Source organism: Papaver somniferum, chromosome 7 (assembly GCF_003573695.1).
Source record: "Papaver somniferum cultivar HN1 chromosome 7, ASM357369v1, whole genome shotgun sequence".
NCBI classification, from domain to species: domain Eukaryota; kingdom Viridiplantae; phylum Streptophyta; class Magnoliopsida; order Ranunculales; family Papaveraceae; genus Papaver; species Papaver somniferum.
Window position 1 is genome coordinate 102811425 of NC_039364.1, and position 13444 is coordinate 102824868.

The following is a 13444-nucleotide window of genomic DNA, read 5'->3' on the forward strand; positions in this document are numbered from 1 at the left end:
GAAGGCAGTGGATCGACAACTCACTCATATTATTGTTGAAGTGTTGCTAAAGATCCGATTGGTCAATTTTCTGTGGCAACCTTTGAAGGCAATTAACGGATGAACGCTCTTTTTAAAGACATTTCTCTTTTCGGTTATAGTGTTATACCTTGTAATTTTTCTTTTCAAGCAAGAACTTATAACAATGTTATTCATTCTCTGACAGTTTGGACCAAAGATAACTCTGAAACATCGTTCCGTCGAGACCTCTAATCTGGCTTATGCCAACTGTTGAGACAGATCTCTAGCCTTTTTCAGGCCGTTGATTATAAAAAAATAAAAATAAATAAAAAGACCATCGATGGATGATTATCACTGTTTTTTTGTTTTTTTTTCTCAATCTGGTAACTGTTTAAGTTAAAAAGATGAAGTTACACACCAGTATAAGTAGGCATAATCGTCTTTTCAGCTTGGCTTTAGTTTACTTTTACAGGCAACACAGGTACGGTCAGTCATAGTCATTCTCTTGACATTTCACGCCCTCTTTCTCTCCATTGCTCGTTCCATCATTGATCTAGGTTCCTTTCCCTCCATGTTTTCTATTAATAATCTTCGTATTGCAAATTTGGGAATTACTTTACGGGTGGAAAATTTGCATTGAGGAAATGCCGCCAAAGGGTTCATGGGGGTTCTCTCTCTTTGGAAACGGGGATTCTGTCTCCGTCGAAAGAAATATTGATGGGTCTCTCAAAAATTCTCCCTCTCCTCCTTTGAGATTACAATTAGATAAAGATGTCTACAGGCCTGGGGATCTAGTTTCTGCTACTATTCAGATTCACAACCATTGTACCCCTACTGATCAATCTGAAATTCAGCAGGAAGATGACGATGATGCTTGCTCACTTCTGGTGGAAAGACTTGGGTTTGAAATCATTGGGACTGAAAAATTGGATACTCAGTGGTTCTCATTGCAGAAGCCATTACCTGGAACAAAGCATAGAAGAGGTTTGTTTCGCTTTTTCTTCATTCCTTATGTAATCATTGTTGTGTTGAATTCTTTTCATTTGTGCATCTTAATTTCAAAAAGGTTCTCTCTAATGCTACTCCATAGCCTGTGTTACTTATCGAATTGGTTATTAGAGTTGTTTCATATGCTATTTAATAGTTCTTTCGAATCTGATCAGCATTTCCTAGCAGTGTTATTTATGATTTTCTTTGTCTGAGTGCATATTGTGCTCAACAGTTGGTAGATTTAGTCTCTTAAACCACTTGATGAGCGCGGCTCTTTCACAAGTTTATCTATGCTTAGTTGATGTTCTTTATCGTGTGCAGGTGAGAAGATCTTCCTGGACTGTTCGACACCTCATGTGGTTTCAAATCAGATTGTCTCTGCTGGTGCCACCAAAACTTGTAAGTTGGCCAGTCCCTATCTGCTTGCATGTTTTGTATATCTACTTGTGTAGTTGTGTGGTATACGAGTTGGTCTAAAAACTCTGACGTTGCTTAATTCAATTTGTTCTTAACCAAACATACTAATTTCATTTGCAGATATAGTCAGAACGGAACTACCTGATGATATACCACCATCATACAGGGGTACAACCATTCGTTATTTTTACTATGTTAGAACTACATTATCTGGGAGACTGCTGGCATTGGAGAGAGGTTCTCGCCAAGACTCAATAAACGAAACAATAATACTGGTAGGTTTGATTAGTTTTTATTTTAAATAGTAGGATTCGTGGTTTCATGATAATAAGTAGCTCAATTTTTTATGCACCGACTGTTGTGATTTTATCATATCATCTTTATACATGTTATCTCAAATTTTAAACCTTGCAGGAAGATCGTATTCCATTGCAAATATGGGTGACACAGAAAACCAGTGGCATGCTAACTGAAGATCAAAGTGATGGTGTGCTCTTCCTCCTTATTCCTTTTTACTTTGTTAGCCACTATGTATCAAGATAATCATGTTTAGACATATTAATCCAGATCCTATGACATCTTGAAATTTCATATGCGAATAGCTTACATATCTTTTGCAAAGAAGATTACCATTTATACCTTTGATCCATCAGAGTGATTTCTGAAATGGACTGCTATTCTCCATCCATTAAATTATCTATCTATGACGATAAAAACTAGAGGAATTTTATTTTCCTCACGAAATTTGAAAATCTTATTCCATCTATGCACCAGAACATTCTATAAAGTTTTACATGAAGCGAAAAGGAATTCTTGTTCTACCACGTGAAACACTCAGTTTAAGGTCAAACCATCTGCCATGTTTTAGTTCCAACTGTTCCTATGCTTTTAAATGAAAAAGTTAACATGTAAGAGTATCCACAGTGGTGTCTGTAACAGGAAGTATCCCTGAATAAAAGCATCCACACTTATTTGGCGACATCGGCGTCTGAAATTTAGCAATTTCAGATAGCAATTGCCATATATAGCAGCAAGATTCCTGAAAGGCCATATGGTCTATGAGATTGACTATTTTGCCTGCACACCAGTTTAGGATCGCGCATGATTGATTTTGCTTAGAATCTGTGAGGACAACTTATTTTCAAATCAAGTTTGATTCGTTTATTTGTTCATCCAATTTTTTAGCAATATAACCCAATGTGTTGTTTCTTAAATGCAATTTTCATTGATTCATCTTTTTCATAATCTTTGTTCATCTGTTTAGTTACAACTTCATGGCCTTCTTTTAAGAAATGTGTATTGAAACATGTCAATGTCATACTTTCATAGTCTTAGATTAGGTTAACATCCTTATTATGTCAACGGTGTGATATAGTGACTGACCAAGTGGTTAGGTAAAAAGGAGAAGAAGAAAATATTTTCTGAACATAAACCCTTGAAGGGATAAATATGTCCTTCGAACTTCACAATGACCTTTGGGTTTTTTTCATGCATATAATTCGTAAGTATTTGCTTATATCTTTTTCTGCCTGATTCTTTTTATACCATTAGCAGTACAAGAACAAGATCAATCTAGCTGATGCCAATGTTCGTACAGGAATTTTGCAGGCTGCGACCATCTCAAAGGACATATACTGGAAGGAGAAGGATTCTGATTCTGAATGGGTAAGCAAGTCATAACACTGGGATCTGTATTCAATTTATTTGGAGAGGAATGCTCTATTTTTTTTGTACCTCCCTTTTAGTGATTTGCGCATGCCACTTCAAGCAGCAACTTTAAAAAGAAAGACAGAATGTATTACAATATTATTACATTAGATCTGTGTTACAACGATATGCCTAAAAAGAAAAATCAGCCGTATCGATACGTATTTACACGGATACGCGTACTAATACTCCCAATACTTCAAGATACAACTCAGTTAGAAAACTTTGACTAAATATTAGATATCAACAGCTGTCAAAATAAATCTCAATACCTTAATATTAGAAAATTTAGATATTTTACTAGATTCTATGAGAAGACTTGACAATAGTGACAAAATATTAGTTCCAAATATGTCCACTGATCTTGCTCTAGACTTTCTTCCTTCTTATCCAGACCTTTTCTCTCCATTGAGGTTAATCATACATGTTATATCTTAATCATGCAAACACATGTATGTATTTTGTTAAGTTTCTATCTTATATATAATATATCAATATTGAGTATGTCGTATCGCCGTATTTTTGTTTTTTAAGTTGGTGCATCATGGTAGCGTATTGGTATCTGGTATCCGATACTGTATCCGTGTCGTTGCAACACAGCATTAGATTAGTTTTTCATTTTCATTTTCTTAACTTTGATTTAATGCAAGCATTCCCAACTCTCACAACGAGATTTCAGATTTGTCAGAGTTAGAGCCATGTCATGCGTTTTCTCACAGAATATTTTCAGCCTGCAAATTTCATTGTTAGTCATGTCTTGGTGCTCTTATTAGGCAAGAGCCAATGAAACATTTGATGGAGGTGAAGAAGGATATGACAGCTCAAGGGATGAGACATTGTCTGTTTCTTCCTACAATCCCTCAAAGGGAAATTTAAACACCGCTTTTGGAAGTTCTTTGTCCTTGCAATCAGCTGCAACGAGGTTTTCAAACAAGGATGTTCTACATTTACAAGGAGAACGCTCTAGCTTATCTTCATATCTGGCACTTCCTCGTGTATCTGTTGCTGAAGTCTTGCATGATTCGAGTGGTGGTATGTGAACTATTTTGTAAATGGGAATTGCTCTGCTTATTTTGGATTGACTTTGTTCATTGTAAACTTCAACGTGGTTTTCTTACCATTATTCATTTGTTTTCAAATTTTTGGTTTAGCTTTGTTCAATGTAAGCTTCAAAGTGGTCATCTTACTGTCATTCGTTTATTTTCAGTTATTGTTTTCTTAGATTTATGATTCCTTCCTTCCCTCATGTTTGGTACTCATATGGGCAATATTTTTAGCAGATCTTCAGTTATCCGGGACTCATTCTTTGTTTGTTTTACTAATGTCTCATGAAGTCAATCTGACATAATATTTGTATATGCTTTTGGAATAGATGTATTGTCCCCGGGTAAGAAGTCTCCTGCTATTCTGTCTCCTAGTAAGCAGAGAAAGCATGCCTTTTCCCCTGATGAAGATACCGGAGTTTCTCCTGTTGCTGGGACTTCTGAACCTGCAGCATGTAATTATCAAGTTCCTTAATTTTTTCTAAGCTTTAATGGGTCCATTTTTTAATTTGTACTATGTTTGTCTTGGTATACTTATTTGCTGTGTACATTTACTGCAGCAGAAGGCTTTGTGCGAGGGAGATCCTACAATATTAGACTAGATGACCAAGTGTTGCTCCGGTTTTCTCCAAAAAATTCTGATTCGACATACTACTTCAGTGACATGGTAAGTAGAGTCTACTTTGTATGCCATCACCTTTTTGACATGAGATGCATATCTTACATATCTTGTGGTTTGTCATCAGATTGGGGGCACTTTGACTTTCTTTCATGAAGAAGGGGCTAGGAGATGCCTTGAGGTGACTCCTGCACTTTGGATTTAATAGAATTTTCGTGGAAAAAAGGTTATGTTATGCAAGTTCTACTCTTGCATGTATGGGAGTAAAATTTCTGAGCTATTTGATATTTTCAGGTCTCAATAACCTTAGAAACTTCAGAAACAATAAGTCAGCGTTTTGTCCATCTTTCGCGTAGAAATGCTCCTATGCTTACAAAGGTGAATATCCATCTAGTCAAGTTGCATATGTTATATGATAAATTTAACATCTATGTGATTTGATGGTTCATTTAAAAGTCTGTACAACTATAACTTAACTAGAGACACTCCCGAAACTCTCCACTGATCTCCATTAGATTTTTGTAGCAAAAATGGAGATATTCTCCCACAACTACAGCTATATCTATGAGATGATGGAGATACGTAGAAATATCAATGGAGTCTGTATTTCTAATGCCTTTTTTATTAGTCATATAAATATATGTAAGTATTTTGCTATGCTCGCTATCCGTGTCCCCATTTTCTAGTTTTTTAAGTTGTCGTGTCAAGGTAACGTATTGGACACGACACACCGACACCGTGTCCTTGTAACACAGCTGAACTTGTATAATTCTCCCTTTTCTGGTCCTTGTCACCATATCCCGTCCTTTCTGATTGGTCTGTAGTATTGACCTACAAGCATTGTACAGATATTTATTATTTATTAGAAGCTTATAGTAATGGTCTTTCCATTGGTTCTGAAAAAATTCTTGATTTGTTGGTCATTGCAAATGAGGATGTGGTTCTTATACTCATGAAGTAGGGATTTGTTTGAGGACTTGTGTAGACTATCTAGGCTGTTGTTGCTAACTCTAACATGAAGGAGGCTGCCTACGATGTCAGTTGTACAGCTAAGAGTAATGATGCTCCCTGAAGGGAGATTCCCTATGGTTGTATAATATCAAATTTTTACAGGGTCTCTATGGTTGGTGCTGTTAATTGTTGATTGGATCTTGTGTTTCACGAGTTAACTGTTTTATGTGGTTTACTTCACTTCCCCATTGTGTTATATTCACTTTCATACACTTGGGATTGATTTGGATAGCTGACAATTGTCTTTTACTTTATCATTTCTTCTAGATTCAGAGCGATCATTATGAGGTTGTTGCGGATTTAGTACAGACGAGCTTTCTTTTCTCTATTCCCATGGATGGGCCCATGTCTTTTTCGACTCCCCTTGTTTCTGTACAATGGGCTCTTCGGTTCGAGTTCTTCACCACCCCTAAGAATGTGGATTGGAGAAGGTATGATTTAGTGCATAACATACGATAATTGATGACCAACACTTTTAGGAGCAAAACTTAGGGGCTTCTGCCATTTCAACCCTTCGCCAGTATCCGTTGTGGAAGTAGGGCCAACATTTCTATTGGCAAATAGGTGGTTTTCAAGTCCATGCCCAAGTACTTATTACGTCATGGGTCGTAATTGCTATCTTATTAGGTTCAGCCGCTATAGCTGTTCGGATCCAAAACTATTCATATTACATATATTTTGGATACAATCTAGAATCAATTCGTAACTCTACAATAGTGATTGGTAATAAGAGCATTAAGCCCTTTTGGTTTTATTAAGTTGCAGTCAGCTTAAGTATATGCTACCACTGCATTCAGTTTTTGTTGAACTCCACACTCCACAGCACGTTGGAGCATCATTTATTCTCACTGTAATATTTGCATTGTCAAGGTTTATTCTGATTCTGTTAGTGCTCTGTTAAATTTACAAGTAATCATGTCCCTTGGTTAGTGGAACCAGATTGAGAAATTTTTTGAAATCTGTAGCCAGAATTCATTTTTGGCATGTTTTTAAAGAAGTTACGTTTCTGCAGATAGCTCAGCTAAAAGGGTTTTGAGTAGTTTGACTCTAAGCCGGTATTTTCGTACTCACTTCGCCAGATCTTTTTATTTCAAAATTCCTAGTTAGCTTCTGTTGTTGTAGGAAGCTAACCTCTCCTTTGTAATTCCTTTTTGTTACTTACAAAGTTTTGTGGGGCGTGAAGAAAGAACCCACTGGAACATCACCCTACAATCTTTAGAACTGTTGTGTTAGTAACAAATTGGCTTTTTATGCATTAGTAAACACAACATCTCGTAATATCTCTTGAAGTCATACTATGGTGTATTCTTAAACCAATCAATTTTAATGTTGTTTTTAACTCTTTCTGTGCAACCTTTACTTTTTGTTGTCACTCTCTAATGGCAGATACGAGCATCCTCTTCTTATTGAGGGAAGAGATAAAGGGGAATGGGTACTTCCGATAGCTGTACACGCACCTCCACCGCGAGCTCAGCCTACTAATACAAGAAATGAGAGGTCTGATTCTTTCGGACCCATGTGGAATCGTAACTGAAGGTTGGTTTGTCCTACATCCAAACTCTTAAACATCTTTTTTTTTGTAACTCATTATGTTTCACATCTTGTATGTGTAATCTTCAATTTTTGATAAACATAAGAGTTCGTTTATCTGATGTTTATGAATTCCTATATTTGGATAAAAGGTTCAAATCTTTTCTGGGCGAAGGGTTATAACAAGGCCGATGATGCTAATAACAGAGATTTATTATCTATGTGGCAGTCAGTTATTATATAGAGCCTTTAAATCACAAATAGTATCAAGAAACAGATAATTTAGGTTAAGTTTTTTTTTTAATTTTTGTGTGCAGGCCTCTATGGGTTGTGTTGCAACATAAATCTTTGAAAACCATTGAACTGAACTTCGGCTAGATTCCTTCCAGAGCCGTGTTATGGACTAGGCCAGCTAGCCTGTTGCCTAGAGCATCATACTGGTGGGGCCCGAAATTTTAATTTTTCTTACAGTTTTTTCTTCTTCTTTTTTTAATGTTACTTTTAGATAGTGCAAGTCAGATGACGAAATTGCAATTGACTAGGTTTTGTGCGCCAAGACTTTTGTCCATTGTATGTTTGTTGTTCTGACCGCCATAAGCATGCCCCATGTTTCCCCACTTAAACCGTGGTTATTCCCAGATGTTGTGCCATTGTTATGATCATGGTAGAAAATTCCCATTATTAGTATATTACAACAAAAGAATAACAAATTGACCAAAATATCAAGTATAACTTATTTGAAATCAACCTCTACTTCTCATAACTGAACAAAGATTATTGAACTTGGTCATCCATTTAGATGAAGAGTAGTTTGTGTTTATTTGATTTGATTTTCATGGATAAAGATAGACCATGTTATTACATAAGACTAAAGTAAGAGATTAATCCATTAAGATTTGGATGAATCAATTATTTTAATTGAGATTTCGGGCTTGCTTTGATGAGAAAGACGATCATTCACAGAATTCAAGGGTGGTTTTTATAATGGACAAGAAGCAAATTGTATATTTGTAAAAGACTAAAAAGACTCTTTATACAAGATATCCGTAGTATTAAGGAGAAAGCGGAAATGAAGTGTTATTTTTCACTATTTGGATAGTGACTACCCAATATTTAGAAATGAAGTTATTTGATTTTCACTATTTCGATAGTGACTACCCAATATTTAGATAGAAGGAGCGCTTAAAACAAACATCTTTTATTTTTATTGTGTCTCACCATTACATAGTGGTAGATAGCGAATATCCACTTTGTTACACACGTCGTTACACATCTATCGATGTCGATATTTATAATTTTAGGTTTGAGCCACTATGCATGTCATAAATTGATACGACTGAAAACTAAATTCGATGTAAAAAATATGATATTGGTTTAGATTTCGGCTTTCATTCTTCTTGGCACGAACAAAGATGGGTATTGGCACAATTTAATGAATCCAACTTTGAAATTACCGAAAAACTGTTGTTGTTTTTTGGTAGTTTGATACCTAGATTATGTCAAGAACGTACGCTTAGTACTGACATTGTTCCAGGTAGGATTTTGGTACTTAAATTGTACACCGACTAATTGAATTTTCAAAAAATAAAATAAAATAAATATAAACATGGAGAATGTTAATTTACTACTAACACGTTTTTCATCGTCCCTCGAACCTAGAGGCAATTTTTAACGAGCGATAGAAACTTGAAAAGAGAAAAGGACCAAATATGCCACCAACTTTTTCGTTTCTAAACCTAGTATACAATTCCTTAAATGAACATTAATTAATTTTAAAAGCAGACAAGGAACATCCTTGGATAATCTCTAATTGAAATTCTTGAATTACAAGGATGATTAATGTACAACTTTGTTTGTACTTCAATTATAAAGAATAAACCAATCTAATGCGGAAGACAAATAAAAGCAAGATACCAGAAAATTTGTGAACGAGGAAAATGCAATGGCAGAAAAACCCCGGAACATCGCCCAGTTTAAATACATATTGTATTAAGCCGCTAGAAGCACTAACCTAATGACTTCGGTAAGGAATATAATTGAGACAAAATAAATCATACAAACTACTATGCTGCATTTGTACCCCTATGACTCATGACTACCACAAGAACCTACGCATTTATTCCCCTGCTGATGTTCTTTACATGCCCAAAAGTTGCTTCATAGTCATTCGTGAAGATTAGCGCTACCTTGCCTCAAACATGACACCAATTAATTTTCTTTAATAAGATAATAAGTCAAAGTTCCAAAAATATTTCTGTAGACTTACACATATTTAAATCAAAATATTAGGTTATCTACTTCTTTAATCGTGCAGAGAATCCCAATAAATCTGAAAAGGAGGGGGTACCATTTTTGTTCGGCAAGCTGTGTGGACGAAACCTAATACAATCGTGTAAAGACCAAAGGTTTGTGTACCTGATTTTGTAGAAAAGTTCACAATCTCAAAAATCAATATCCAAGATCAATCTTGTATATACCAGAATTGTAGAATTCCAACAAGTACATGTTTTGTAATCTATATTTAAGGATACGAATTCTAAAATAACGAGTCTTGTAGGACCTCAATCAACAAGGGTAGAAGACTAGCTATCTAGATTGATTACTACTTATGATATTCTAATTATAAAGATAAACAATATATACAAAAAAGAAAATAACACCAGAGATCATAATTTGTTATCGAGGAATACTGCGCTGGCAGAATAACCCCAGAACCTAGTCCAGTTTGAACACCACACTGTGTTAATCCGCTACAGACACTAGCCTACTATCATACTTCGGGCTAGAAAGCATTTGAGAACGAATTAACCCTCTAAGCAATTCAGCCGCCAGTTGTGCTCTTGTACGTCTCTTGAATCTCGCAAGATCATACACACTTGATTCTCTTAGTTGACGTCATTTACAACCTGAGTGAAGACTTTTCGGACTATCTGCCTCTCAGATATGTTTGAATCCAGGATTGGAAATCTGTTTGCAGTAGAACAAGTCTAGCAAACTAACGGATCCAGAACACTTATACTTTTATCAAAGAGAAGCCTAGTTGACTACCACCTGACAAGAAGAAACAAATCAAAGAAGAGTTTAAATATCTATCTTATGGAATCATAAAATCTGATACGAAGTGGACTTTGTGATTCCTATCTATCTTGTTCCCGATCTAAAGTCTGTGAACTTTAATAATCAGTAGAATGAGATCCAGATGCAAGAGCTATCAGGTAAAAGATAGTCTAATCGGGTTTCACAAACCCCTAAGTGAAGTCTTCAAATTCTAAACCTAATACAATCTCGTAAAGAAACCTAGGTTTTAGAGGACGACTCTAGATATGCAACTAAGACACAAGAGTGCAAGGGATTGAGATATCCATTTGCAAGAGTATGTCTATTTATATAACTTCAAGGCTCCATGAATTCAAGCTAAAGTTTCTTAGAATCCAAGCTAACAATTAGAACCTGATGAGAGAAATAAAGTTAATTCTGATCTTTATTTTGGTCTTATCAAAATAAGCGATTGTATGTGTACAATCGGTTTAACAAGGGAACTAAGTTTCTTATTCAATTTGTTAAACTATTAGGGAAAATTGCTTCGGGAAATAATTTTTCTTGATAACATATTAAAACTAAATTACTTGTAGTTTCGGTTTTAATGTTGGGTATCTAAAAGTGGTATGTAAAACCTTCGTGCTTAACTCTTATAAGTTGTTTACAAGTCTTTTGGATTTGTAAGATCCTTTCGGTATGACCTGTATTTGCTCGAACCTTTGTCATTTTGTGACAAAAAGGGGGAGAAATATATGGAGTAAACAAGTGATTTGCAATCACTACGGAAAGGACAATTGTACTTACACGTTATATCTAACGAAAGAGTAAAGCATTGACTAAGGGGGAGAAACATATCATATTGCTGTGTAGTCATTCTGTACTACAAAAGTGGAATAACAAAGATGTTCGGATTGAGTATCTGCCTATCTTACCTTTAGGGGGAGTACAAGCTTTTTATTCAGATGTCAACGTCGGCATTTATTGATTGAATATATGCAGGATATTGTGTTGTTGAAACTTGGAATCAAGCGTATGTATAATGAATTCTTGTAATTTGTTTATCCATATGTATTAAGAGTTTTGTCATTAAAATTGACAAGGGTGGAGATCGTTAGAGCATAGCTCGGTTGAACTCACCGAGCGTTTGTATGTCAAGTTTGGTTGTCATATTTTAGTGAGTCAAAAATCATCTAAGAATCGCTTGATTATGTACTAGAGACAACTTCGTTTAGGTTAGACTAGAAAGTCTAGGAATGTTGAGACATATAAGTATTACTCGAAGACATGAAGAAGCAAGGAGCTACAACGACGACATCATCCTTCCTCTTGAGGTTAGTAATATTGACTTGAACTGTTTCATTCCTAACGTATCTTTCAAGTCGTGCTATATTGAAAACATAACTGCCAAACTGTGTATGGATATATTACTCTAGTAGTGAGACATGATCACATGATCATAGTATCAGAGAATTAGACTACGAAGTATAACGCTTATCTTTTGAACTTCGTAGATATGACATCGACATAATCTCATGAATGCTCTTATGATTATGTGTATGTGTAAAGGTGAAGGTGAAGATTTCGCTTTGGAAACAATGTTTTACATTTGTCTAAAGGAAGTACATTCATGAACTTGTTTTATGAATCGAAAGGGAAATCGCTGGGCTTATTGGTACGGCTATTCATTGCAAATATTTGGATTACCAATATGTGTGAGATGGTATAACCGATCGTAACTTTGTTATGTATCTTGGTACAACTAATCACAATGCCCGACTTATGATTTGGTATGACTAGTTTTGATTAATTAGTGTAACCGATCCTAGGTAATCACCTGAGATAGTATGATTGATATTTGTAATTGGTGTGACCGATTCTAGTAATTGGTGTGACCGATCACAGAGAAGTTGTGTAATCGATCCTTGTAATTGGTGTAACCTGTCCTGGTGATTGGTGTGACCGGTCACAAGTAATGCCATGTGTATATGGTAACCGATCCTGGTAATTGACATAACCAATTCTGGTAACAGATGTAACCGGTCCTGGTAACTTGTGTGACCGATCACGAGTGCTCCATATTAGGGGTATAACCGATCCCTGTGATTGGTAGAACCGATTGAACCCATGGATGTAATTTGATGTTTGATCAATCACATAGTTGTCTTGGAATACCGATAAACCAATTATAAACTTGTTTGGAAGTGTGGTATAATCGATTCCAAGATTGTAAATATGAAAGAGGATTTACAAATAAGAGATGTCAACATTCTTTGAACACATACAATAACTCTTATCTTTTATTGTTCAAAGATATTCCTTAGTACTCAAGGAGATCCTGTTCGAAATAAATTAAGAATCTTTTAATTAAGGTTATTAGTTTTATATGCTTTAATTACCAGCAATTAAAAGCATATCTCTAGAGAATAAAAATTAGTAATGTGCATTTAGTAATTGGAGATTTTCTATTGAGAGATTTCGGGAAATATTGGACAAAGCATTTACTGGGATTATGAAAACCGAATGGGCATTATTGCATATCTTGAGAATACTTTCGGTTTTGGAAATTCCTTGGTGCCCAAACATCCTTGGTCTACAAATACCTAAGTTTTCATTTCTATCAAACTATCCTAAGAGCCAGGAAAACTTCATCTTTTCTTGTTTCTGGTGGAGCCGTCTAATCGGAGAGGAAAGTACCCTAATTAGGCGAAATCTCTTACGACCGCTCTTTTAAAGACTTCCGTGGGATCAAGAAGCTCTACGAGTACCATTGGTGGGAAACTAGATAATTGCAGTATTATTAGTTTTCAATTGATTTGATTGACTAACGGTTGTTGAAACTTTGATTACACCTAGTTTGTTTATTCTTGAGAATCTTCTCTTCTGATATAAGATTCACTCAAACTAGATCGAAGTATCGATGGGATCTTTAGAACTGTTTGTAGATCTAAAAACATTTTGTGATAATCCATTGTTAACAGACTCTGTTCTATGCATGATTGATCACAAGAGATTTAAGTGGTGTTGTGCAGGTTTTAATTAAATTAAATTAAAGAAGATTTGAATACGAAGAAGATTTCTTATTGGTTTC

General features: G+C 35.4%; 1 protein-coding gene across 2 annotated transcripts; it reads left to right on the top strand.

The window, feature by feature from the left end:
• The first annotated feature begins 480 nt into the window (after positions 1-480).
• LOC113298003 lies at positions 481-8064 on the top strand. Of its 2 annotated transcripts, none has more exons than XM_026546630.1 (13): positions 481-984; positions 1312-1389; positions 1528-1682; positions 1822-1894; positions 3005-3072; positions 3888-4146; positions 4487-4612; positions 4718-4824; positions 4904-4957; positions 5071-5154; positions 6055-6218; positions 7174-7323; positions 7470-7998. In XM_026546630.1, exons 1-12 carry the CDS (start codon positions 645-647, stop codon positions 7319-7321), a joined length of 1656 nt encoding a protein of 551 aa, XP_026402415.1. In that variant the 5' UTR covers positions 481-644; the 3' UTR covers positions 7322-7323; positions 7470-7998. The 2 variants fall into 2 exon arrangements, with proteins under 2 accessions (XP_026402415.1, XP_026402413.1); XM_026546628.1 differs by having other exon boundaries at positions 482-984; positions 7635-8064.
• Positions 8065-13444: the final 5380 nt, after the last annotated feature.

What these genes read in the sequence shown, in the direction of transcription:
- LOC113298003 (XM_026546630.1), top strand. Translation starts at nt 645, where the DNA reads ATGCCGCCAAAGGGTTCATGGGGGTTCTCTCTCTTTGGAAACGGGGAT. An exon ending in TGGAACAAAGCATAGAAGAG is followed by an intron (nt 985 to 1,311) that starts GTTTGTTTCGCT and finishes TATCGTGTGCAG; the next exon opens with GTGAGAAGATCTTCCTGGAC. An exon ending in AACTGAAGATCAAAGTGATG is followed by an intron (nt 1,895 to 3,004) that starts GTGTGCTCTTCC and finishes ATGTTCGTACAG; the next exon opens with GAATTTTGCAGGCTGCGACC.